At 40.2% G+C, this 27,103-nt stretch overlaps 1 protein-coding gene across 32 annotated transcripts in view; it reads left to right on the top strand.

The window, feature by feature from the left end:
* map2 (microtubule associated protein 2) overlaps positions 1-27,103 on the top strand; it is a 331,665-nt gene that overhangs the window by 230,645 nt on the left and 73,917 nt on the right. For 26 of the 32 annotated variants that reach the window (XM_062961327.1, XM_062961284.1, XM_062961292.1 and 23 more), the window contains one exon: positions 25,952-26,065. The exons of 5 other annotated variants lie outside the window; for them this stretch is intronic. In XM_062961327.1, the coding sequence (XP_062817397.1) occupies positions 25,952-26,065 (114 nt within the window). The remainder of the gene's footprint in view (positions 1-25,951; positions 26,066-27,103) is intronic. One more of the 32 variants, XM_062961338.1, reaches the window with a different exon arrangement.

The raw sequence follows: 27,103 nt of genomic DNA, 5'->3' as shown, positions 1-27,103 counted from the left end.
GAAATATTATAAGAGCTCATAATTGCAACAATGTTTTCAATGTTTTTGTATTATTTATGTATAGCAGCCCTAAGCACCGCTGCTATAGGGTGAAATAACATAGGTGCCATTTCAGACAAGCAGTTTCCTGCCTAAAGAGATTCTGAATGCTCACAGCAGTACCCACATCATTATAATAATAGCAGTGGAATATCTCTCCCACCATGTGAGCACAACCATTCTGTTTGACTAGATGTGATTAGTGTTTTCAATAAAGTTAGAAATTGAGAGTGAAGTTTTCACATGGGTAGTAGCTTTTGTGGATAGCAGCCCATTTCATCAGTTCATAAAAGTGTGTACTAAATAAAAGTTGTTTGTATGTAAAGTGACACAAGACACTTTAGGGGTTTTTTTTCCTGCTACACACTAACATGGTTACTCTCCTCAAATGTTTTGATGTGATTTTTTGAAATAGTTTCTTCTTTTAAAAACAGATTTTTATTTTCTTGTTCTTCTTCTACACAGAGTTGGCTCTGGATTAAATTAAATGCACTCAGTTCCCACTGAAAATCAACTGGGAATCTAGTCAGGTCTAACTTAAGCCTCATGGACTCAGGCTGGACCTACACTGTCATATAATGCAGTTTGAACTACAGTCTATGCTCGGTATAGACTGCATTGAACTATACTATATGGTCTACACCGGGGGTTCTCAAACTTTTAAAGCTATTGAGCCCGTTTTGAAGGAAAAGTTTCTCGTGGAGCACCAAGAAACTTTTGGACAGAGGGGCCACATTGCATTTTAAATTTTGACACATGGGCAATTTGAATTGCCTTATATGGGACTCAGTATTACATTTAGGACACATGAGACCCTGTGCTAGTTAAGTGATGAGGTCCTTTACTTGGACCCTGAAGGAGGAAGGCCCAGTAGGCCTACAGTACCTTCTTTGTGGCACACTCCCATAGACTATCAACTCTGGAATTGCTCCGAAGCAGGACGCCTTCAGATTTAGAATTGCACTACATAACCAAAATCCATTGTAAAAAAAAAAGATGGGTCCCCTGGCCAATGGGGCCCTTTGCTTAACCACACCAAAGCACAATGGTAAATCTGGCACTGATGGCACTGTAGATCCAGTCTCAATTGCATGCAGCTAATGGTCCAATCCTACGTGGGTCAACTGAGAAATAAACCCACTGAGTTCAGCTGAATCATTGGCAAGTAAATAAGTGCAGAATTGCTGCCTCAGTATGCAACCTAAAATGTTTATTGGCAAAGGGACGTGCAAGCTGATTTTATGGTCTTCGATATAAATAGCTTGTAAATACTGGACTTCAAAACACAATTTAAACATTATTTTAGACCTTCACTTTCAAGGACGCTTGACAAAAACAAGACATTGGCTTTTAGTATCTTCTGAATCAGAATTTGAAGAGCTACCTGGGAGAAATTTCTGTGGGTTTTTATTCATACATTTCACCTTGAAAAGCAATACATTCATTCCGTTAATAATTTTATTGCTTGCCTAGAATGTACTGGACTTGAACAATTTTCCATATATTTTTCTTGGCTGATTGCAGTTTCCACTTACTCTTTGCTAGTTCTGAGGTCTCTGATCCCAGGAAAAGAAGTTGTTAGACTACTGCTGCTCTTTGTCCCTCTTGTAAAGCTCATTTTGATTTTATCTGCCTATATCTTTCACAAGGATACTGTTAGGATCATCAACAATTGTAAACCCACTTGAGCAACCTCGTATCTCTGATGGGATATTGGCCACTCAATGACATGGGTGCAATATGTCCCCATTCATTGATATGAAATATATCCTCATCCAGACAAGTCGGAGAGGTACCTCTGAAACTCTGTAAAACCGCCAGCTATGTAAACAAGCTGATCCTGTTCCTCATCTGAATGCCAAGGGTTGCAGCTTTTCTCTTCGGTGTTGCTATGCCAACATCTGAGTGTGCTTGTCTGAATCTCTGTATTAGCTCCTCTGAGAAACAGTAGGCAGAAAGGGAGGTTATTTAGCATTCAGGAGCAGACCCCTACTAAGCTGAACAGCCCCTTTACGAACAGAGGAAGATCCAGTCTTTTAGACAAAGGATGCAAGGCCGCCATCCCCTCCGTTGTACTGTAACAGATTTATAAAAACATGATAAAAACCAGGCAAGCAGGTAGGTAGGGTAGGTGTGATGCTAAGCTGTGAAACTAGGAGAATTCACAGCCAGACTAATAATTTTTCCCTCTCAAAGGAAAACAGCCTTACATGCCATACCAGAATAGAGCATTTCAAACTGCTTACATTGGCTGGTCCTTATATTGGGTTTGTCTTGTTCAGATGAAAATAAGAAATTTGTACTGTGACCCTTAAGGAGAGTGTAAGGACCTAGAAATGGTGCCTAAGAAAGAGGAAACATCAGCAAGGAATATTTTCACAAAAATGTTGTTGGGCAATTTATAAGGATAGTATATGTTTTCTTCATTTATATCCTCCTTTTTATCAAGTAATTCTGCTGGGTCAATATATAGGAGCAATCATGTTTATCCAAAGAACTGAATATGCTTTATCCAGTTCCTTTTTTATTTTTGATAAGTCTATTAGCCTGTAAGCTTGTTTGGAAGGGCTACCTTTATTTTTATTTTAAGTTTCTGTTCCCATTTAGAAAACTCTGCTACTCATCCTTATTATTATCAAATAATAGATAATTTGGTTCACTGTTCCATTACCATGTGGAAGCCACTAGGGGGAGCTAGAGAGAAAAGGATAGTCCATTTTATAGGGGTGGAGGTTGAAGGAGGAAAACCATTTCTCCCTGGGTTGTTGTGAGTTTTCCGGGTTGTATGGCCATGTTCTGGAAGTATTCTCTCCTGACGTTTCGCCCATATTTGTGGCAGGCATCTTCAGAGGTTGAGGTATATTAGAAAACTAAGCATGGGGTGTTTATATATCTGTGGAAAGTCCAAGGTGGGAGAAAGGACTCTTGTCTGTTGGAGGCCATTGTAAATGTTGTACTTAATCACCTTGATTAGCCTTAATGGCCTTGCCAGCTTCATTTCTCTGTTTTCCTGCTCCCCCCTCCCCCAACTTCCCCGGCATGGAAACAACTGTCATTTATTATATGGGAAGGGGGAGGAGGAATAACCAGTAAAAATGGGGGAAATGGTTCCTTCCCCCTCAACTAGGACCGGGCTGTGGCGCAGGCTGGAAAGCAAGCCAGCTGCAACAAATCAACAAATCACTCTGACCAAGAGGTCATGAGTTCGAGGCCAGCTCGGTGCCTGCGTCTCTGTCTCTGTTCTGTGTCATGGCATTGAATGTTTGCCTTTATGTGTGCAATGTGATCCGCCCTGAGTCCCCTTCGGGGTGAGAAGGGCGGAATATAAATGCTGTAAATAAATAAATAAATAAATAAACTCCCCCATAAAATGGACTGTCCTTCTCTCTCTAGTGCCCCCTAGTGTCCTCTGCCTGGATAATAGAACAGTACTGATCATTTTAAAGAGCTTAAAATGTGCTAGAAGCAAGTGTGTGTCAGCCATAGTACTGTCCAAAGTGCTGAACAACAAATCAGTAATCTTCAAGCTTTTGAGGCCTCAGTCTTTAACTTCGTAATCGTAACTCCTCCCAATACATTTCTTATTGCAGTTCTTTAGGGCAAATAGCCTTCTATAACGTGACTCAATTATAGAGTAGGACCACATATTAAGGAATATTTGGATTAGGGTTTTAAATGGGTAGATTAATTAACTCAGTTAAATTAAATTAAATTGCATATTACAAAAGTATTAATATAAGGTTAAGTGCTTCTTTTTAAAGATTTGGGGCTCTTTTGTAGATTAAATTAAGGGAACATAATTGACAATGTAATAAGTGAAAGCAACATTATCAGAAGAAACACAAAACAAGATTTTATATTTTTTCATTTCCTTTTAGAAGGATGGTTGAAATCAAAATAGCAACTAAATAAAAAATGAGCAGATTTTACTCTTAAGAGTAATGCAGTCGCTGTTTCCCAATTTTTGATGAAAAGATACTCAGCTGCTTTTGCTCTATTTTTACCAGCTTTATACTAATTTATGCAATGCTTTTGATATGAAATAAATAAATAAACTCTTAAGATTCAACTGTACACATTGAAGCCATCACATATTGGTTAACCAGTTAAGATTGAAAGACTGTTTACATTTTTAATGTCCAGTTGCCTTGAAGGCAAAAAGATTGGACAACTTGGCTTTGCAAGAGTTCATTTATTTTACAAACCAACCACTATTTTGAATACTAGAATAAATCTCTGAAACTAGTGACAACAAAGCCAAATCAGTCCATGAACCATTTTGTGTGGCCTAAAAGATTTCATTCCCATTTCATTTTGCATGTGAGAGCAAGCAACAAGAGCAGGAATTTACTAAGACTTTCTTCAGTAATACATTTGTCTGTTGTGTCACTTTAAAATATATGTAGAGAGAGAGAGAAGTATGTGTTTAGAGGGCATAATGAACCACAAAATAGAATTATGCAGGACTCACTTAGAATTATCCAGTTGCTCACTACTGAAACACATTAATTCTGAAGAGTTGCATTTTTACTGTTTGGTAGTCATGACGAGGGCAATGTACCTGCTGTGAAAAATGCAGGCAGTTTTGTGCAATTTGAATTAAAGCCAAGGCAGTAATCACAGCAGTCTCAAAGTGACAACAATAATCCAGTCTGCCAGTTGGCACACTGTTGTAGTGTCATCCCCATATTTGTGGAGAAAATACAGCAGGCTTTGAGATTGCTATAACTCCAAATGTATATAGTAGTTTGAAGAGAAGGGAGAAATAGCTGTTCTTCCGAAACGTACGTTGGGGAGAAGCAAACATGTGGCCAGCTCAAAGTGCCACCTTCTCTAATCTCCACTGCGACGTGATCAATTGTTAGGCAACATCATTCGAGGTTATGTGCAAAAGGAAGATGTCAGTCTCAACATGCCGTCAAGCAAGTGGGAATTAACACTCCAAGATTAGTTGTTCTGCTGGTGCTGCATTGCAGGGCTAGTGGCTTTTTCAGTATCTGTCTGGCAGTGAGAGCCTAAGGGGAAAAGGGCACTGTGCCACTGCATTTTCATGTCACCATCTTCCTAATGGGATATGTCAGAACTGTGCTGCATTGACAGGAAACGATTGTCACTCTTGCTGCCAACAGAATAATAACAGCCCATATTTTTTGACTGCTCTTCACTTTCTACTCCCAGCCTTTCCCGTTGCACAGGGTTTTTTCCCTCAGTTCTGCCCATGCTACTTTAAGACTGTTATTGATGCCTTTTAGTTCGTTTTTGTGCTTGTTTGGAAAATTCATCTCATGAATTAGTAGTGTTGCCTACAGTGGAATTATGGTTACGTTATTATTTAAAGGGAGTAGACTAACAAGAAATTATAACCATCAGATAGAGATTGGAACATTTGTTGTATTTTTATAGTAATTTATAATTGTATGCATGGTATGTAGTTGTGTAGTTCTGACAGTTTTATATATCTAAATGCCTGTTCTGTGTCTTATTTTGTGTTTTTCATAAATTAAAATTATTTTTTAAAAGAAAGTTAAAATCTGGCTTTCTCTCTGCACTGTTTTTTTTTGTACAAAGTGATAATATTTATGACTACATTCCCTTGTGATTCATTGTTACTGCTATTGTGTGTCATCAAACAAATATATCATGGGTTTTTCTTGGCAAGATTTGTTCAGGAAGGATTTGCTTTTGCTTTCCTCTGAGGCTAAGAGTCCATTTACATTGCCACATAATGTGGGATAGTAATCACATTAGCCTGGGGCATCCAAACTTCGCACCAGGCTAATGTGGTGTAACCTGGGGTAAATTCATTTAAACACCTGGGTTAAAAAAAATACCAGCAAAGATCCAGATCCAACCAACCTAGCAGGGTGCAACAAAGGCTAAGGACATCTGACAGTTTTCATCTTGTTTTTAGATGAGTTTTGTTTTGACTTCTGTAAGGTCTGATGTTGGGAAAAAGGTGAGATTTAAATTAAATCAGATTAAATTTTTACTTATAATACATGCAGGCAAGGGTGGAATGAGGGACAAGCAAGTCCATGGAGCTTACTTCTGAGCAGACACTGAAAAGGCTTATCCTATGATTTATCAAATCATATTGAATACGTATTATTAAAACAGTCTTCATTCTTATCCTCAAAAAATAACAGGTATTAACCACCCATGCTGCTTAATTCTGATCTCCACAATCCATTGTACATGCTTACTGCACCTAAATGATGCTGACAATTATAGCATAATTTGATATTACATTTCCCAGTATATGATCAGTGTCATCCATTCAAGGTCAAAATAGCTAAAGGAAACAAATTATACTATTTAGCATTGGATCTGTATCCTCCCTTTCTCTGTCTCAAGCAAGTTAAACACAAGTCAAAGCAATGTATACAAGACATGTACAAATAATTCTTAGAATGCTTGCAAAGGTGCACAGGGAAGTGGTTGTGCTTGTATAAGATCTAGACTGAAAAAAATACTTTTCCTACTTTTACTCATATGCTGTTAATGTATCATTTTCACCTGTATTCATTTATAAACATTTAATGAGACAAGAATGGGCTTTCATGCTTACTTGTGAGATTAATGTGACACGTCAATTTATGAAGACAATCTACCATATTTACTCATGTAGAAATCAACCTCATGTAAAAGTTGAGGACAAGTTTTAGAGACAAAATTCAAGTATAAGCTGGGGATCATTCTGTGGAGATGGAAAGCATCAGCACTGCCTCAGGGGAACAGCTGTCACTGGCCGCCATTATTTTCCCACTCTGGCATTTAGAAATGCATTGCACCACTACTTAGAGAAGAGGATGGATCTTTAAAAAAATAAAAATAAAAAATAAATATGGCATCACTTCTTATATAAAAAAAGGATTAACCCCGTCTCTGGTTAGACAAAAACTTATAACCTCATCAAATGGGCTAAAATTCGGCGGTGTACACCAGTTCCTCTTCAGTTTTATCATAGAACCTGCTGTCCTCCATCCCACAACGTACATCTACTTTTGGCGAGGCTCTGTGGCTGAAGAGGAACCAGAGTACACCACCATGGCAGCAACATGGGAGGCTTCCCGTGTTGCATAGAAATCAATGGGAGGAAGTCACGTGGCGGATGCTGCCCCCCTCCCCATAGGATGAGATAAGGGGAAGCCGGGTGATTCTGGGTGTGCGAAGGGTTCCCCAGACACCTCACCAGGCACCGCCAGATTAGCCACGCTCTGTGTGAACCTGAAAGAAGCACTGAACCCTTGCTCTCTTGGCAGTCTTTTGAGATGAAGCACCAAAGAGCTTCCAGTATCATTTTCATACTCAAGCATTCAAGAAGACCGGAAAGATCACCACAGGGTCAGTGCTTCTTTTAGGTTCTCCTAGGACAAGGATAAGCTTTCGTCACTCTGCTCAAAGAAGGGGGTGGCTTAGGATACAGTACTTTCATTGACCTGTGCATAAGTCAACCCACATTTTTAAAGTCAATATTTTGACTAAGTGATGCATACAATGATTGTGTTGCATTTCATGGGACCCATATATTCTGGCCAGGAATTCTAGTTATATGGGGACCTAGGTTTTTGCTGATCTAGAAGATCTTAGTTCAGTGATTAAAAGCTTAATCATCCTGTCCAAATCTCCTGTCTCTTCAATATCCAAGATTATCTTTGTATGTTTACCCTAGAGGCTCTGGCTCTTTTTCTCTATAGTCATGTTTTATTGTTTTCCATCTAGTTTCTAACATACATTTATGTGCTTCATCTCATTCCTCAGTTCTACTAACCCTTTATCCTTACTCTATATCCTCATTCTTTTTAAAGGTTTAATTTCTGCTTTCCTCATTTCCTTCCAGCTCCACCTCCACCAACCCCCACTGATACGTCTCTATGTCTCTCTTTCTCTTCCTTTCTTTCTCTCTTGTTAATTCATTCAGTCCCTACTGTGGTAATCCTCTTTCCTTTCTCCTGTGAAGTTTTGGCTTTCTAATTCATAGTCCCCAGTTTGTCACGCATGTAGCCTGCCCTAATTCAGTTTGCTTCTTTGTGATCACAGTTCTCCATTATCTAGTCTTGGTATAAATATGTTTCCTACTTACTGTTAAGCTCTCTTTATTAGATAGTTAGGAACACATACATGGATACACACACAGAGAAGGATTCAATTGTTATTTCTATCAGGAATGTGTGATAGAAGATGAAAATTCACAACACTAAAGTAGTCATAGAACAAGAAATCTTAAAAATTATTTACTAAACCCAGTTTTCCCTTTACAAGCGCTTATTATGCTGGGGGCGAGGGTAAGGGAAATTGTGTGGAAGGCACAAAATAGATATTTTCCAGCACTTTTTAATGAGATAATTTGTGGTGTTGTGAGTATTTCCAGGGCAGAGACATAGAGAGGACCTGACAGGGAAAATTCTTGCCTCTATCGGCTATTATAGTGCATGCACGAATTGGGGTGGCCTAGCAATCTAGCATTGCCATCAACAATTTCCACACTCAGCATGTCCTAGTTTTAAATGCTGGTTCTGTTGCTATGGACAAAGGTTAGCTTCCAGTTGACATGCCTGAGAAGATATTTTACACTGTCATTTGTTTCCCAGCCAAAAAAAAATGGGTCAGGAGGAATTTTGCACACCTTTTGCTCAGTATTTGCACATTCTGAAGTGTTTTGGGAGATTATTATGCACAGAAATATACGTGGGGCATTTTGCATGGAATGGAGGTTTGTGCAAAACCTATGGGGTGTTTCTTTTGAAGGGGAAGCAATCTTCTTCCACCAAAAAAGGTTTTCAGATAACTTCATATTTTGTGCAAAATTGTTTCTTTGTGGCAACACCCGCCCTTCAAAATGAATCTTGCACACAAGATCTATGTGGATTTCTGCGTAGTGGTTTTTTTTTTTTTAACAGAAGAATATGTGCTTCTATAATCCATGAGAGTTTTGTGCAAAAACCTATGAGAGTTTTCTATAGAAAATACAGTTTTATGTACAAAACTCTCATCAGCTTACACATAAAGCTATGAGAGTTTGGGGGTTTGTGAGCAGAATAATACCCACAAACAGAATTTGTAACTTTTATGATGTTGGCACTGGCAGATAGATACATTTATATGCATACACACAATGCCTCTGTTTTCTGCAGATAGCTGGAAGTCTACATTTTAAAGAAGAACAACTGTTTGGAAATTTGCCTCTAGCAGTCTGTTAAAACATCATTGAATTGTCCGTCTCTGTAAACAAGTGCAGACATCTCAGAAGCCCCAACAAAAAGAAAGATTTGCTTTCATAATTAAATGGTCAGCAACTATACTTTTGGCAGCGAGGACGAGAACTGGTTTTGAGATGAAGAAAGAAATTGTGCATTAGTCAAAGAAAAAAAGGTGTGGCCACGGCTTCTTAGTAGGACCAATATAAATCTACACAAATTATAACAGAAAGGCAAAGCTGTGTATGTGTAATAAACTACTTTGGCTTTAAGTATTTAACTAAATAACTGACAAGGGTTACAAATGTAGAATTATGCACATTGGATAAGAAAATTTCAACATATATACACATACACTGATGGTCTCTGACTTTTCTAGAAAGGGAATTTCAGATCATGATGAATAATCCAGTGGAAACATTAGCTTGGTGTGTAATAAGAATAAGAAATGCCATGTGACAGCTTTCTTTAAAAAGGGACTGGAAATAAAATGATAGCAAAGTACTTTTCTTTGAATATATAATGCAGCTGCATTGAAAATCCTATCTGCAGTTGTACTTACTTACTTAGGTGATCCCTCGTAGTTCAAGGACGATAGTCTTCCATCCTTGGTATCTTGGGGGATGGGTTCTTAGGTGGCTGAAGAGACCGATTCTTGACCCGCATATTCTCCCGCAGTGAGGACATTGGTTTCCAGGTGGAAGGCGTTCCCGGTCAGGGTTAGCTTGACGCTCCTTCCTCTTGGCACGTTTCTCCCTTAAGCCCTCAGTTCGTGCCTCTTCGAACTCCGCAGCACTGCTGGTCACAGCTGACCTCCAGTTGGAGCACTCAAGGGCCAGGACTTCCCAGTTCTCAGTGTCTATGCCACAGTTTTTAAGGTTGGCTTTGAGCCCATCTTTAAATCTCTTTTCCTGCCCACCAACATTCCGTTTCCCATTCTTGAGTTCAGAGTAGAGGAGCTGCTTTGGGAGACGGTGATCGGGCATTCGGACAACGTGGCCAGTCCAGCGGAGTTGATGGCGTAGGAGCATCGCTTCAATGCTGGTGGTCTTTGCTTCCTCAAGCACGCTGACATTTGTCTGCCTGTCTTCCCAAGAGATTTGCAGGATTTTCCTGAGGCAACGCTGATGGAAACGCTCCAGGAGTTTGGTGTGACGTCTGTAGACCGTCCACGTTTCGCAGGCGTAGAGCAGGGTTGGGAGGACAATGGCTTTATAAACAAGCACCTTGGTCTCTCTACGGATGTCCCGGTCATCAAACACTCTCTGCTTCATACGGAAAAACGCTGCACTCGCAGAGCTCAGGCGGTGTTGTATTTCAGTGTCGATGTTGACTTTTGTGGAGAGGTGGCTGCCAAGGTAGCGGAAATGGTCAACATTTTCTAATGTTACACCGTTAAGCTGTATTCCTGGCTTTGCAGAGGGATTAGCTGGTGCCTGTTGGAAGAGCACTTTGGTTTTCTCAATGTTCAGTGAGAGGCCGAGCTTCTCGTATGCTTCTGCGAAGGTGTTTAGAGTGGCTTGTAGGTCTTCTTCTGAATGCGCACAGACTACGTTGTCATCAGCATATTGGAGTTCTATAACAGATGTTGTGGTGACCTTGGTTTTGGCTCTCAGTCTGCTGAGGTTAAATAGCTTGCCATCTGTCCGATAGATGATTTCCACTCTGGTGGGAAGCTTCCCATCAACAAGGTGAAGTATCATAGCGATGAAGATGGAAAATAAGGTGGGGGCAATAACACATCCCTGCTTGACACCTGATTCCACCTTAAATGGGTCACTTTGGGAGCCGTTGCTGTCCAAGACTGTTGCCATCATGTCATCATGGAGGAGCCGCAGGATGTTCACAAATTTGTCAGGGCACCCGATTTTTTGGAGGATGGTCCAGAGAGCGCTGCGATTCACTGTGTCGAATGCCTTTGCAAGGTCAATGAATGCCATGTACAGAGGTTGGTTTTGTTCCCTGCATTTTTCTTGGAGCTGTCGAGCAGTGAAGATCATGTCCACTGTTCCTCTGGAGGGGCGGAAGCCATTCTGGGATTCTGGGAGGGTGTCTTCTGAGGCAGGGAGAAGGCGGTTTGCAAGGATTCTTGCAAGGATTTTCCCGGCGGAGGTTAGAAGGGAGATACCACGATAGTTCCCGCAGTCTGTTCTGTCCCCTTTCTTGAAAAGGGTGATGATGGTGGCATCCTTGAAGTCTGCTGGGAATTTCTCGGTCATCCACACCTTTTCAATGAGCTGGTGGAGTTGTTGTATCAGCTCAGGTCTACCCTCTTTGAAGATTTCAGCAGGAATCCCATCAGGTCCGCTGGCTTTGTTGTTTTTTTGTTGGCTGATGGCATTGCTGACTTCTTCCAAACTAGGCAGTGCTGCAAGCTCATCCCTGGTTTGTTGTTGCGGGATTTGTGAGAGGGTCTCTTCGGCCACATTGGAGCTGCGATTCAGCAGGTTCTGGTAGTGCTCTTTCCAACATAGTGCAATTGATGTTTTGTCCTTCAGAATTTTGGTTCCATCTGATGAGCGTAGGGGCTGTATGCCATGCTTTCTTGGTCCATAAATGATCTTTGTGGCTTTGAAAAATCCCTGAGCGTCATGGGTATCTGCAAGGTGTTGGATTTCTTCAGCCTTCTTTGTCCACCAGATGTTCTTGAGTTCTCTGGTCCTTCTTTGGACCTCAGCTTTTGCACTGGCATAGATCTTTTTCTTGGCAGCACAGTTGGTGTCTCTCTGCCATGTTTGGAAGGCTTTCCTTTTGTTATCAATCAGCTGTTGGATCTCTTTGTCGTTATCATCAAACCAGTCTTGATGTTTCTTAGTTAGGTATCCAATGCTTTCTTCGCAGGCTGTGATAATGGAGGTCTTCAGTTTGTTCCAATGTTCCTCAACATTTTTGGGGTGTTCTGTGCGTAGATGATCTTTGAGTGTTGTTTGGAGAAGGGCTCGTTTGGAGGGCTCCTGAAGGGCTTGGGTGTTCATTTTGCACCTTGTTTTTCTTCCTTGGAGTCTGCGTTTGCGGACGATCTTGATAGCCATCGTGGATCAGATTAACCTGTGGTCTGTCCAGCAGTCATCAGTACCTGTCATGGCTCTTGTGAGAAGCACATCATGGCGGTCTCTGGCACGTGTAATAACATAGTCCAAGAGGTGCCAATGCTTTGACCGAGGGTGCTTCCATGATGTCTTGAGCTTGTTTTTCTGGCGGAAGAGCGTGTTGGTGATGACAAGGTTGTGTTCTCTGCATTTGGTGAGAAGCAAGATGCCATTCAAGTTGCTGTTTCCGACCCCGTCTTTTCCTATGATCCCTGGCCACAGGTCGGAGTCCCTTCCGACTCTTGCATTAAAGTCCCCCAGGAGGATGATTTTGTCCTCCTTAGGTATCTCTGATAGGATGGTGTCCAGCTGACAGTAAAAATTTTCCTTGATGTCTTCATCAACATCTAGAGTTGGTGCATAGGTGCATATGATAGTTGCCTGTTGGTTTTTGGCAAGGTTAATTCGGAGGGTTGAAAGTCGTTCGTTGATGCCAGTGGGTGCTTCAGTCAGGTGCTTCACCAGGTCGTTTCTGATCGCAAAGCCAACTCCGTGTATTCTTCGCTCTTCTTCAGGCAGTCCCTTCCAGAAGAAGGTGTAGCCTCCCTTTTCTTCCTTCAGCTGCCCCTCTCCTGCTCTCCGGGTCTCCTGAAGGGCTGCTATGTCAATCTTAAAGTGTCCCAGCTCTCTTGCAATGATAGCAGTCCTGCGTTCGGGGCGTTCGCTGTCAGTGTTATCTAACAATGTCCGTACGTTCCATGTTCCAAAGTTCATTTTTCTTTTTTGGCCGCAGAGTGGTGACCCCTCTGGGTAGGGTCAGTCAGGGTAGGAGAGGCAGATTATGTTTATGGCACCTTTTCTAGCCCCTTCCCTGTGTGGGGTGAGCAGAGCGGATCCTAAAAAGGGCTGCTCAGTCATGGGTACAGCTGCCGGACTACTCAACTGCCTCGGTCCTTGAGGTAGAATGACTGAGTCCATATCCACCGCCCATGTGCCAGTCTGTGACTAGGGGCTTCCAGATTTCACAGTCCTGCCCCCGTCGCCACTCGCTGATCGCCATGGGACTTTTGTAGGTTTGTTTTTATTTTTGTTGGAAGACGCCTGTGCGTGATTTTTTTTAATGTATGGAGATCAGTGCACGGCCGGTCAACACACAATCTTCACAAAGTGAGGTTCCAGCAGTGGTGTGGTTAACACAACGAAAGTGGCTTCTCAGTCTGTTGCAGCCTTCTTCCGCCTTCACAGCCGTTGTAACCATGTTATCCTCCGCCTGCTCCGCCGTTGAGGTCTTTGGGTCTTTGGATTGTGCTTGGTCTGGAACCTCCCCTGCGGCCACTCCTGGGAGTGCATCACTCCAGTGGTTGTGCCCACAGGTTCATCGGAACACGCAAGCCCCCTCACCACGGCAAGGTGACAATCCATCGAGGGGGCTGCAGTTGTAGGACCTCATCACAGTAACTAGTAGTTACTGTGATGAGGTCCTGCAGTTGTAGGACCTCATCACAGTAACTACTAGATTTACCACAGATTGTGGTGAATCCGGCTAGGCCCAGCATGGGACATGAGGAATCCATTGCCCCATGCTCCGCATGGCCCTCCTTGCCATTTACCCCATCTCATGGGGGAAGCGTCTGCCACTTGACTTCCCTTTGTTGTTCTTTATGCAACACGGGAAGCTTCCCGTGTTGCCAACTTCACTCCTCTTCAAGCATGCAACCTTGCTAGAAGTAGATCAGTTTCATGGGATGGGAACCAGTAGGTTCTGTGTCTGAAGGGGGCATGAAAGCAGTGTAGAATGGGCAATTTTGCTTCTCTGGGGCCCCTTGTCTCCTTATCTCAGAAAGATGTCATAAAAGCTAGAACAGGTGCATAAATGGTAACCAGAATCTTCTGATCTCACCCTTCCTTTATTTTTGCAGTCTTCTGCAGGGTGTAAGAGCCGTTTGTATCACAAACCTGGTTCCTCAATGCTTTGAAAGATTTCAAATGTCTCTGGAGCCCTTTGCCCATACATACTGCTAGTTATAGCACTTTGATTCCACTTTAACAGCCATGGCTACAACCTATAGACTTTTGGGATTATTCATTGAAGAAAGGATCTTGGGAACCCTCAGCCAGATAATTGTCATCCAGTGCCTTTGGCCAAAGTACAAAACCCAGGAGTATTCCATAGGACATAACAATGGTAGCTAAAGTAGGAACATAGCATTTTAATGTGTAGTGTGAAATAATAGAGCCAGCATGATATAATGGAGACCCGGGTTCACATCCCTGCTTAGCCATGGAAAGCTCCTGGGTGATTTGGGGCAAATCACACTTTCTCAAGCTCAGAGGATAGCAAAGGCAACCCACTACTGAACAAATTGTGCCAAGGAAACCCTATAATAGATTAGCGTTAGGACTGGCATGACGTTAGAAATAACTTGAAGGTATACTGCAGGAGGACATGTGAAAGGGCGCCTGGTGTTCATTTGTGTCTCTAAGGGAGATGCACTTGCAGCAAAAATATCTCCTAATACACTCAGGTTCTATGCTTGTTTATTTGGACCATGGAGTGATTCATCAGTTGGATCATAAATGCTACCCTTATGCAAGTATTTTCCTACTCACATGTCAAGCTAAATTGGAAGCAGGGATGTTAATGGATCCCATTCCTTAAAATGCTGCCATGCACCCAAAAACATTTTACTTTGCATAGGCTCTCTGTAGGGCTCTGTAACTGCATTCGACTGAGTGGAGTGGTAGAGCCTCTATAATTCAGAGCAGAAATGGATGTGGAATGAAATGTAATTGAATGTCTCTTGTAGAATACATCCCATTTTTCTTATAGATGGCTACATAAAAACCTGCTTAAACACTTTTTGAATTCTTACACTGATTTTATTTTCTAATCTCAATCTACCATACATGAAAACTCCATAGATAAGCTTCATGGGGGTGTTACTTTTTTTCATTCCTTCCCAACAAAATTACTTGTCCAAGCTCTAGTTATATCCTATAATATGGCCCCTACAAAAAGAAAAAAGAAAAAAACAATCACCACTGATAATTGTTCAAGTTGTTTATTTGTTTCAAGTAAGGAAAATAAAAAAGTTTATTTTAGAAATATATTTAGCATATACACTAATTAAGTGTTAGAAATTACTCGTTCCTGCTATTGTCTAGAGTTTACCTTGTCAATCATGAATTCTGTTGCCCAGGAAACACCTCTGCACCCTTCTATAAGTTTGCCAGATATTATTTTATTTCCTGATACCACAACTGTGAGTATCACTAGCTTCTTCATCATGCCTATCTCCTGTTTCTTCTCTAAAATGGGGCTAAACTGGAAGAAGTGCAGGGAGTATTTCTCCCTCTATCTTGCAGCTCCTTAGCTGCTATCTCAAAGATGTCAGAATGTGAAAGTGATTCCCTTCTGTTATTTTTAGCTGAAAATGACACTATGGGTGATCTGCACTATATAATGAATTCAGTCTGACACCACTCTAACTGTCATGGCTCAATGCTATGGAATTATGAGAGCTGTAGTTTTACAAGATTTTTACCCTTTTCTACCAAAGAGTGCCAGTGCCTTACCATAGGTGCATCCTTAATGTGATATATCATTGTATCTTCCCTCCTGTCTTACAGGTAAAAGTGAATGGCAAAACTGTTCAATGTGCTTTTTTCCCATTCATATGTAATCTGTGGGGACTACGGGATCTGCTCTTTAAACAGAAGAGTATTCCACTGCTTTACTTCATTGCCCTTTTTGCTTCTCTGCTTCACTGTCTGCCCCATGACAGCTTCAGGTCCAGAAATTTGTTGGCAGGGAGGAAACATTTCTTGCAAAAACTAAGGTCCCTTTTACACTGCCATATAAAATCCAGATTGTTATTTGAACTGAATTATATGACATTGTAGGCTCATTTAATCTAGTTCAAATCAGATAATGTGCATTATCTGCTTTGATAACCTGGATTATATGGCAGTGTAGAAGGGGCCTAAATCTCTAACCCACAGGTTAAGTGCATGTAACAAAGGAAGCTTGGTGTCTTCACTAGGCTGGGCCAATATGAGTGAATGTGAGGAAACTTTCACTACTCCTAGTGAACTATTTAGCTACAATCTCAGTAGCAAAACGGGCACTATCAACTTTCTACCCATGCTGGGGTTATGGCACAGGACCACCTCCCAAAACTATTGAAGGAAACACGGGAAGGCCTTCCTGGAGGGAAGCCAGGTGGCAATGCTCCCCCCCTCCCAATGGGATGAGGGAGAAGATAAGGCAGGCAATGTGGGGAGTGGAGCAGCAGCTTCTCCAGACCCCCTTCTGGGAGCCCATGAATTTGGTCCAGTGCGGGGTGAATCCATGGACCTTTATGATAAGGTCCTAAGAATATCTGTGGTCTTCCAATCTCCTCTGGAAGCTGACCATAGACTCACATTGGAGGATCTAGAAATTAAAAGAGCCATTCTCTAGAAATGTCTATGTCCCCTAACATGACAGAAGGAAGTTAACCATAGTGTCATATGGGAGGACCTAGAGATTCTTAGAACAGGCTTAATCAAAGCTCTGAATAACCAAATCCAAAAAAGTCAAAACCCCAAATGCCACAAAGAAAGCTCTAGCTATCCTCTTGGTCCCACCATGCTTGGCTGGCCACTATTTCCATGAGAAGATCTCAGGCATGGAAGAGCCCCAAAAGTCACCAGATTTGACTGTCAACAATACATTCTTCTGTAAGTTTTTCTTCAGTTATTATTAAGAGATACGCTCAACTTGAGTAGATCAGTGTGGTTATACGAACTTCAGTGGTTGTCTTTTTCCTCTACCCTTGCACCCTATTTTGATAATTTTATATAATTTATATTCAATTTTTTGCAAATTGTCTAACAATTTCTTTTAATCAGCATTCTGTAAAAGTACCAAAGAAAGTTGTTTGTTTCTCCTAGTTAAAAACTACAAATGCAAATTAATGGCTGAAATGCATACTACATAAGTTTGCATCAACTTCCAAGAACTTTGTTTTGTACTTTATTCAACTTCTATTGCTATGATTCCAGAGATAGATAGAAAGCAGAAGAAGCAAATCAATGTGAAACATTTACCAATATCAGAGTTCTTTAGAGCTTACCTATCATCACATTGAATTTGGCTGGATTTCCTTTTCTTTCTTTATTTTTAAATTTCATTAGAATCCCTTGAACTTTAACTGAACCATAAAGCAACTGTGAAGAGTTTAATAGCTGCCCTCCAAGGATTGAACTTATCCATTGGATCTGCTATTTATAGGATCCATTAGTACCAAATGTCGGGGTTGCTTTTGTAGTAATCATTAACAGTAGAAAGACTGTTTCTGCCACATTGGCTGCTGCTTGTGCGTCTCCAAAAATATCCATCAAAAGAGTGCTATGAACTGTTTCTTATTTGATCAAATCCCCAGTGGTAATTTGTTTTTATTTGTGTTTTTGGATGCCTCACATTGAATCTTCCATTGCTCAGCAAAGCTTCACTCTCAGCTCTGCCTCCTCCATACATTTCATTTTTAAAAAACCTACCATGACCTAGGTCATAAAAAGTTTCTGTTATTTAGAAGACTTCCAGACAACAAGAAAAATACTAGGATATTGATGATGGAATAAAGCATTGTTTATGTCAATATTTCTTAAACTGTGGGTCCCAACTCCAAAGGGGGTCTCTTAGCTTAATGTTGGAGTCATGAAACATTTGGCAATAGTGACATAGTTGCTGTTTTAGGCACTCACATGAATCTGTTGTGAAGTGTTTATGGTGAATTCTGCTGAAGAGGTTTCAGATGTACTTCATAAAAAGGAAAATGAGCCTCTTTAACAAGTCTTGCACATGCTGATTTATCAGTAAATGTTTGATTTTTAGTATCTATTTTACATACAAATAATCAGTTTTCAAGTTTGCAAGGATTGAAATGAAATTAGTAGCCACAGACCACTGTTTGCAGTATTGACTGCTGGAAGGAATCTAAGGGTGGAAACTGCTAAATAATCATTCTGAACATCAGAATATGAAGAACCAGGAGTCTCAGTCCCAAACATATGATGGGAAAAGCTGCCTTCTTTGGAGTCAGTCAGAAGAACTGCATGTAGTAAATGTGGGATGAGATGTAAAGCAGACAGATGTGGTTGCTGCTCAGTCGTTTAGTCATCTCCGACTCTTCGTGACCGCATGAACCAGATGTGGTGAACTAGGCAAAACAATTAGTTGTTTGTGCAAGCAAGTATTTTATGCCGCAGGTGGACCATATCAGCATGGTCAGGGGGCATTTTTCACACACACTAGGACTCGTGGCCTTCAGTGGTTTAGAAAGGAGTTTGAAGCCTCACTTTTGTTATTTTTTTCCCCTAAAGACTTTCTCAAATTTCTGGCTTGTGAAAAATTATTGTGAACGGCTTCATGCCTCCCCTTACAAAAGAACCATTCTTACAGAATGCTTCTAGAGATGTGATTTTTCTTTTTCTTTTTCTGCAAATCAACGGTTGGAGGCTATCTGGAGCTTCCAAAACAGGAAACGCTTAAATGCAGGCTGCAGGCTGTCTTTGACCAGTCCTCCTTTATACCTACCATTTGTTTACCAAGTTTCAGGAAAGTCTTTATTCTGTCGGGCCAGAGGAAGCTTCCTCAAAAAAAGCAAATCTAGTCAATAATAATAATACTGGGATCTTCGCGCATCATCTGAAAATACATCACACAGTCCTAGACACTTGGGAAATGTTCGACTTGTGATTTTGTGATACGAAATCCAGCATATCTATCTTGTTCGCTGTGTTATACAATAATATAATGATAATAATAATAATAATAATAATAATAATAATAATAATAATAATAATTTATTTATATACTGCCCTGTCTCCTCAAGAGGACTCAGGGCGGTTTCCAACATAACAAAACATTCAGTTGCCAAAAATAAACCATATTTATTTTATTTATTTATTGGCTCCATTTATACCCCACCTTTCTCACCCTTAAGGGGACTCAAGGCGGCTTACACATGGCACAGTTTGATGCCCCAAAACACATATAAAATCAAAGCTTAAAATATTAAATATTTTAAAAATTAGACATAAAAATTTAAACATTACAACAGTTAAAAACCATGCAACAAATTAAACATAGTAAAAAAATAAACATAAAACAAGAGCATACAATTCAAAACAATCACAAAGATTATAATCCAGTTACAACATGCTCCATCAACAGAGCCAAAATACAATGATTAGGGCTTCAGGATGGGCATGGCCAACTATAAAGTGCTCATCAAAATACCTCTCAGTGAGACTACTATAATATTCTCCCTGAGTCGTCTAAATATGTCTTAGAGATTACTGAGTCTGGGGCCATTGTTCAGATGGTCAGAGAATATGTCTGCTTTGCTGGGGCAGCCCACATCCCACTTCCTCTGTTCACCGCTGCTGCTTCTAGCCAACCACAGGGCTCCATGCAAGCTCTTCTCCATCATGTGGGACCTTGCTGACATCAGAATTGGATATCTGTGTGACCAACATAAAATCATAGAATAATAGAGTTGGAAGAGACCATATGGGCCATCTAGTCCAGCCCCCCTGTCATGCCGAAAAGCACAATCAAAGCAGGTGATCTCTCCATCTTACTCGTGGTCATGTGGATGCCGCATTCTAATGTGGGTAGGGCAGCCTGAATGACCAAGAAGGGGGGGATCAGTTGATGAGCACAGGGAAAGGGTGATGTTATCTGTGTCCAGTCTCGACAGTGGATCAGACCAAATAGGACTCTCTCCAGCTCTCAACACTGCCTTGAAGCCATGACATCTCCACAGAGTTTCCAATGAACTCCAGAGTCTGCCCAAAGCAGAGCTATCCATTCAGGGTGAATCCGGCGGGGTTTTTCTTTTTGTGCATGTGTAGAGAATCCCTACCTGGGACTACTCTTGAAAAAATGTTTAGAAGGTACAGCTGGGGAAACTTTAGTGTCTCATTTGTTGACTGGCAAGACACATCACTTTTATTGTACCAAGTGAATTGGCTTCCAAACAATTGTAATGATTCCTCAAGGTACTTATTTTAATCTACAAAGCTCTAAATAGAATACCTGAAAAACCCAATTCCTTTTGTGCAAACTTGTCTAGACTTTGTGGTTCTTAATATTGCAGGTTCCTCTTTCCCAATTTGTTTGGTTAGTTAGTATCTGAGACGTTTTAGGCAGTTTTTTGAAAACTGTCTTCCTAAATCATACTCTGTGACACAATAACACTTATTTTTTAAAAAATAGAAATGGAGATGAGGTAGCGATATACTTTTGATAACCTTCTGCATCCCTTGATTCTTCAAAGGCAGTAAAAAGTCCATCCCCAACAATACACTTACATGCACATGCACACACATGGAATCATCAACGATCAACTGAAACAGCATATTTGGTGGTAAAGTGCATGGAATATGGCATTATTTCTCATAAAAGGAAGAAGTTGTAGGTTCTTTATAGTCAAAAGGGTTTAATTCAAAGAACCAAAACAGTTATCTCCTGTTCTTCTGTGCACTAGCAGCCAACAAACATAAAATTGGGGTGTTGTGTGGTTTCCGGGTTGTATGGCCGTGTAAAACCAACAATACCACCTAAAAAGCAACATTAAAAAGAATTGTGAAATATACACGTACTATATCTAGAGAATTTACATGCTGCTTTTCAACATCAGCTCCCAAAATGAAACATTTGAGTAGATGTTATCTGTTATTCACCCACCCAGCACTTTTGCAATGATTGCAATGAATACAAATCTCACCTTGACAAATTATGGACACATTGTTGATCTGACACACTTGCTGCTGACTGAAGGCAATAATTCTATTAGTATTCTACTGAAAACAATTTATTATAATAATGAAGTATGTATCGTCGAAGGGTTTCATAGCCGGAATCACTGGGTTGCTGTAAGTCTTTCAGGCTGTATAGCCATGTTCCAGAAGCTTTCTCTCCTGACGTTTCACCCACATCTGTGGCAGGCATTCCTCACAACCTCTGAGGATGTCTGCCACAGATGTGGGCAAAACATCAGGAGAGAAAGCTTCTGGGACATGGCCACACAGCCCAAAAGACTCACAGCAACCAATAGTGAAGTATTGTTTATGAGATAAAACAACATTTAGTGGTATTTGTCAAGAATCAACTCGCATGCATACATGTATACATAAATACCAGTTGATTCATGGTACAAATAATAATAATATATTATAAACTTTATATTCCATTCTAGCTCCCCGAGAGGACACAGAGCAGATTACAGGTATATATATGGCAAACATTCAATGCCATTATACAATTGACAAAGACAGAACAATATATAAACAGAGGCAGGCTTCCCTCTTCTTTCCAACTCCGGCATCTGGAGGCTGTGCTTGACTCGGCCATGGGAAGGTGCTGTTGCTCCATTCTTCCAAGGAGCTTTGTTGTTCATAGATGCCTTCCTGATTGGACCACAAGCATGTTTTTCAGGGGTACCTATTTATCTAGTCTCATTGCTGTTTTCAGACTGCTAGGTAGGCATACGCTAGGTCGACAACAGGAGCTCACCTTGCCCCGGCTTGAACTGCTGACCTTCCGGTCAGCAAGATCTTCTGTACCTGGCAGTTAACCTGCTGTGCTATGCCATGACCTTGAATATGTCACTCTATTCATCTGTCTGTCTTTCTGTTTGTCTGTCCATCTATCTATCCATCTATCTACTTTTCAAACTCTATTTCATTACAAGAATCTAGATCAGAGATTGGCATCTGGCCCATGGTCCACATGACCACTGGCCCATTTTTGTAGTTCCTAGCTTGTTCAATCCTCACCTAAAAAGGTAATCCAAAATTGACTTCTGAAAGTATCCAGTAGAAACAGTTTTCTTTTAAAGTAAGAATCAAAGCTTTCCTTTAGTGAGAGAAGAGCAGATCTTTTCATTCCTCCCCTAAAAATTAGGTGTGTATATCTCGGGGGGGGGGGGGGGCAGGATTGGGGGTAGTGGGGACTATTTAAATACTGGCTTCTGAATACCTTGAGTCTCAGTAAGGGTGCAACTCAGATCAAAATTGGACCCTTGTTCCACCAAAGTTGCTCATCCCATATTAGATCCAAATCAGGACCTCATCACAAAGGCCCATGGATTCACCATGCATTGTGTGTCATGTAGTAAGCTCCTTCCTGAAAGGGGAGAACAAATAGTGTAGGATGGATCAAGTAGCCCGTCTGATGAAGTTGATAGTCAAATTTTGATAGTGATCAAAAGATCCTTTCAGAAATTCAGTTATAAAACAGAGTAGAAGCAGCTGGGTAGGAATAGACTGGCCTTCAGTATACCACTTGGGTTGGTGTTACCCAGTTCAGTAAGTCATAGTGTCACTTTACATGAGCCACTTTCAGGGCCAAACCATACCACAATATTGTAGCTAAAATACCAGAAAAAATTACAAGATCAGCAACAATAAAAAAACAACAACAATGAAAACAACGAAGTGTGCTTGTAGCACATGCAAACAAAACCATGTGATTTGAAGTGCCATTGTAACTGAGTGACAATGACAGTGCTGATCTCATCGCATACACATTAGAAAGGATAAAAAGAAAATCAGCATAGAGTTAGCATTATAGGTATGTTGATAACAGTATGTATATGCTAGACTTATGAAAAATGTTTTATAGTTACTTCTAACTTCTGAGATATTCCTTTTTTTAAAATATAAAATAATATATTTCTGCAGAAAACCTGCACGAACATTTTCTGGGCAATTCTTTCCATACAACAACCTATTTCCAATTCTCTCACACCAGAAGTGACTTGCAGTTTCTCAAGTTGCTCCTGACACAAAAAAAATCTATGCATTCACTCAACATTAAACACTTGATTGATGAGTTTAATCTAGTTGGCATTAATCAACAGGACATCACCCATAGTGTGCATTCGAATATTGCCTTATTTAAGTGCATGTAACAAAGGAAGCAAATTATATCCCACTATGAATAAGCCATTCATCCCTTTTTTAGTGTATTTGGGAAATCCTGTGATAGGGAAAAAACGCTAGACGTCACCAGTTTTTGCTGTATGAGTCGATAACTGCCTGATGTTGCCAATTCATTCTGGATAATTCAAGAAGTCTTTCAAATACCAGTAACATTTTTACATTTGCTGTAAATGGGCAGTAAGTGTTTTACAAAAGCACATTTGCTGTGTTTATATGGGGTTTTTTTTTCAAACGTCATAATTACAATACAGTGATACCTATGATCCCATGGGATGTCATGGCTACATCCCATGGGATCATAGGCAATATGGTTTGGGCAGGTACTAGAAGAACCTTCTGGATGAGAATGCCAAAGGTCCCTCCCTAAACTGCAAACCCCGGGATTCCATAGAATGTTGCAAAAGCAATTAAACTAGTATCAAACTGCTGTGATTATACTATGTTAAAGGACACCAACAGCAAGTATATTTTTTCAGAGTGATAGTCTACCTCACATTCAGGTGCAAAGAATCCAGTATTTCTTTGGTACCCAGAATGTAACCCAAAAATTAGGAGTCTATCTAGTGGAAGAATAAAAAACATCCAGGTATCTGGGGGCTAATTTTGATTTTATTATCCTCCTGTGGGCTATGGCCCCCACTGCCAAATTTCCCAATGTGATGGCAGCTAGAGATTGATTTTCCCAAACACATGAGGGAAACAAACATTTTGGTGCTAAAACAAGGCAGATGGAGAGCATATGCTCTCTCAACCAAGAAATTATTGTGGAAGGAGTGTATTCTCCTACAGCATTCCAGTCTTCAACTGGAATGTGGAGCCTGAGTCAGCTACTTCATTCTGCCTAATATTAGAGTTGCTCCTAAAAACAAAATCTCTGTCGTGCTATATGTTGCTTTTGTTTACACCCAAGCTTGCCCACTCACCCCTTACCTTTACTTCAGAACCATTCTAAGCTAAAATGTTCAGTTCCTAGAAACAGTGTTAGTCCATCAGACATCAAGTGTTCTGGACAGAGAGAGTAGAGTATTCACATGAGAGAGCTTTTTAGGGCCCATCTACACAGTACCTAAAACATGGGATTTCCCGTGTTAAAAGGGGTGTGTGACTACATGATGTTAGTACTAAATGCGTGCCAATTCGCTGCAACAGCCAAAAAACGTAGGATAAAAAGTTCCCCTTTTATCCCAATTCTGGCCAAAAATGTGCATATTCGCATTACTATATCCTTGCACTCACCAAAAACATGTGATTTCCTTCCCTGTGAAGGCTACTCCAGCACATGTTTACTTTTTTAAAGTCCAAAACAGCTGATCAGCTGATTGGGCTGTGAAATTTAAAGGATTTAAAGGAATCATGAATGAAGAGCAATTAGAACTCTCTGAAACTCTTTACTTTAAACTGTATAATATTAAGCAGAGCTTGAACAAACAATTAGGGGAAAGGAGAAATTTGGCAGAATTTTTAAAATTCACTCTATTATGTGCTGAACATCATATGTACACATGCGAATCTGCTTATATTACAATATTTATAATTCAGCGCATAAAGAAGTGAATTTTATAGATGTCTCCCATCCGCCCTTCATCTTGTTCCAAGACAGAGGAGACCTGTAAGGACAACAGGGGAAGAAATCCCAAGATCCACAAGTCTTACATAATTTCTTCCTACTAGAGGTTCTAGTTTAAATGAGATAGTATTTTAAAAGGTTTCATTATTCTGGCCAGTCCATTATGACAGGGCGCAATTGCAGGTATAGGTTGAATTATCTGGAATTCCCAAATCCAAAAAACAAAAAAACCTGAGGTAGTGATGCTTTGCTTTCTGATGGCTCAGTACAGGCAAACTTTGTTCCATGCAGAATTTTCTTTTCAAATTTGTGTATAAAATTACATTCAGGATACATGTGTAAAGTATATATGAAACATTAATGAAATTTTGTGTTGAAACATGGGCCCCATCTCCAAGATTCCTCATCTGTGTACATCTGTGCAAATGCAAATATTTCAAAATCCAGAAAGAATTCTGAAATTCAAAACACTTCTGGACCCAAGCATTTTGGGTAAGGAATATTCAGCCTGTATCTGTATGAGAATCCAAACCTGTCCATTTTTATAAAAGGAGTGATCTACTTAATCATATTATATTTATTTTACTGAACTAAGAACATCCTCTATATCTGTTTTACAACAAACTACACTTAGGGCAGCACAATAGGGACAGAAATAATAGTCATCGTTTAAAAATAGTAGGGTATTTCAAATGTCAGGAAAAGATGGTAAGGAGAATCCTAGAACTTTTTCTGTATTAAACACACATGAAGCTGCATTTTCTGCAAAGCAAACAACTAACACTTCTGCACAGAAAACAGGTTTTCCACACAGCAGGTTTCATGCACAGAAACCTTATTTTCTGTATTCATAATTTGTTTTCTCTCTGCCAGAAATGCTGTTTGAAAACTGTATTGTTTTCAAAAAGTTTCTTTAAGCAAGGATTAAATGGTAAAAGGTATTCATTCTTGTGTGGGAGAGTGGAATATCTGAAGTTTTACATTCCTACAATACTGTAAGTGTAGAGGATTGCAACCTTAGTCTACAACCATTGTTTGTGGAAGGCTCCATTTTTTATTAATTTTTTCGTTATATCTCTTCCATTAATGTGCTCTTGTTTGTCTTGTTGGGAATCCTGTCTCAGAAGAAGTATCTGCAAGGATAGTCCAAGTAGTAACAGCTGAAGCTGTGGCAGTTCTGAAAGGTGAACAGGAAAAGGAAGCCCAGCACAAAGATCAGCCAGCACCATTACCTTTAGGTAAAGCAAGTCATCTCAGCTGGATGTTGTGTTGTAAACAGCAAGCTTTTGCACTGTAGCTGTGGTCTAGCTTTTTTGTGCATTAGTTTGTTCATTTATTTTAGGTATTGCAAGCTGAGATACTGGTTGCACATTCATGTCACAAAAAGCCATGGTTTATGTCAGCTATGGTTTGTTGCTTAAGCCATGAATTTCATAGCAGATGATCAAACAAAGCATTGCTTGATTTTCCCCCATTCCTAGTTTGCTTCTTTTTTTTTTTTGCTTTGCATTTGGTTTGCTTTGCTGTTGGCTTTTTGTCAGCAAATATTCCAGGGTGGGAAGGTGGGGAAATGAGTAAAACAAGTTACAGATAAAGGTAGTGATGTTATCACATGTCATTTTTAAACAAGCCTATTTAATAAAGCTTTTTAAGTATACTAAAATATTGATTTCATGGGATGCCATTCTAATTCAGCCACATGCCCAAGGGACTATCTTTGATCATAAACATATGAAAGACTATCAAGGTTTCAAGGTGTGGATAATTCTTCTTGGGGAGGAATTTTAAAGTGACCATTTATCTATTGTGTTATATGGAAGGAGGGAAGGAGGGAGGGAAGGAAGGAAGGAAGAGTTGATCCAAGAGTGATATATGTTGAAATAATTTGCTGAGTGGCACCCTAAAACTGAATGTTATGTAATTATATCTGCCAAAATACTCTAAATATAGGAAGTTCTGCAGAATGAAAATCCATCTATTTATGGACAAATAGTCACATTAGAAGATATAAAAGAACCCAGTAGCACTTTTGAAACTAACTGAGAAGAAGAAAATTCTAGCACAAACTTTTTGGAACTTAGTCTGTTCACACTCGAGTGGAATGAGTCTATGAAACTTCCCAGTTTATGCAGAATTGCACACATATTATTGTGTATGTTATTATGAATAAAATATTAGGTGTGGCTTGAATCAAGGTTGGCATCATTAAAAAAAAACCCTAAGAGATACATAGCATCACTATGCAGTGGTGTCTGATGGCTTCTACGTTCAGGGTG

The sequence above is a fragment of the Anolis carolinensis genome, chromosome 1 (genome assembly GCF_035594765.1).
Source record: "Anolis carolinensis isolate JA03-04 chromosome 1, rAnoCar3.1.pri, whole genome shotgun sequence".
NCBI lineage: Eukaryota > Metazoa > Chordata > Lepidosauria > Squamata > Dactyloidae > Anolis > Anolis carolinensis.
This window is presented reverse-complemented; position numbering and strand designations above follow the sequence as displayed.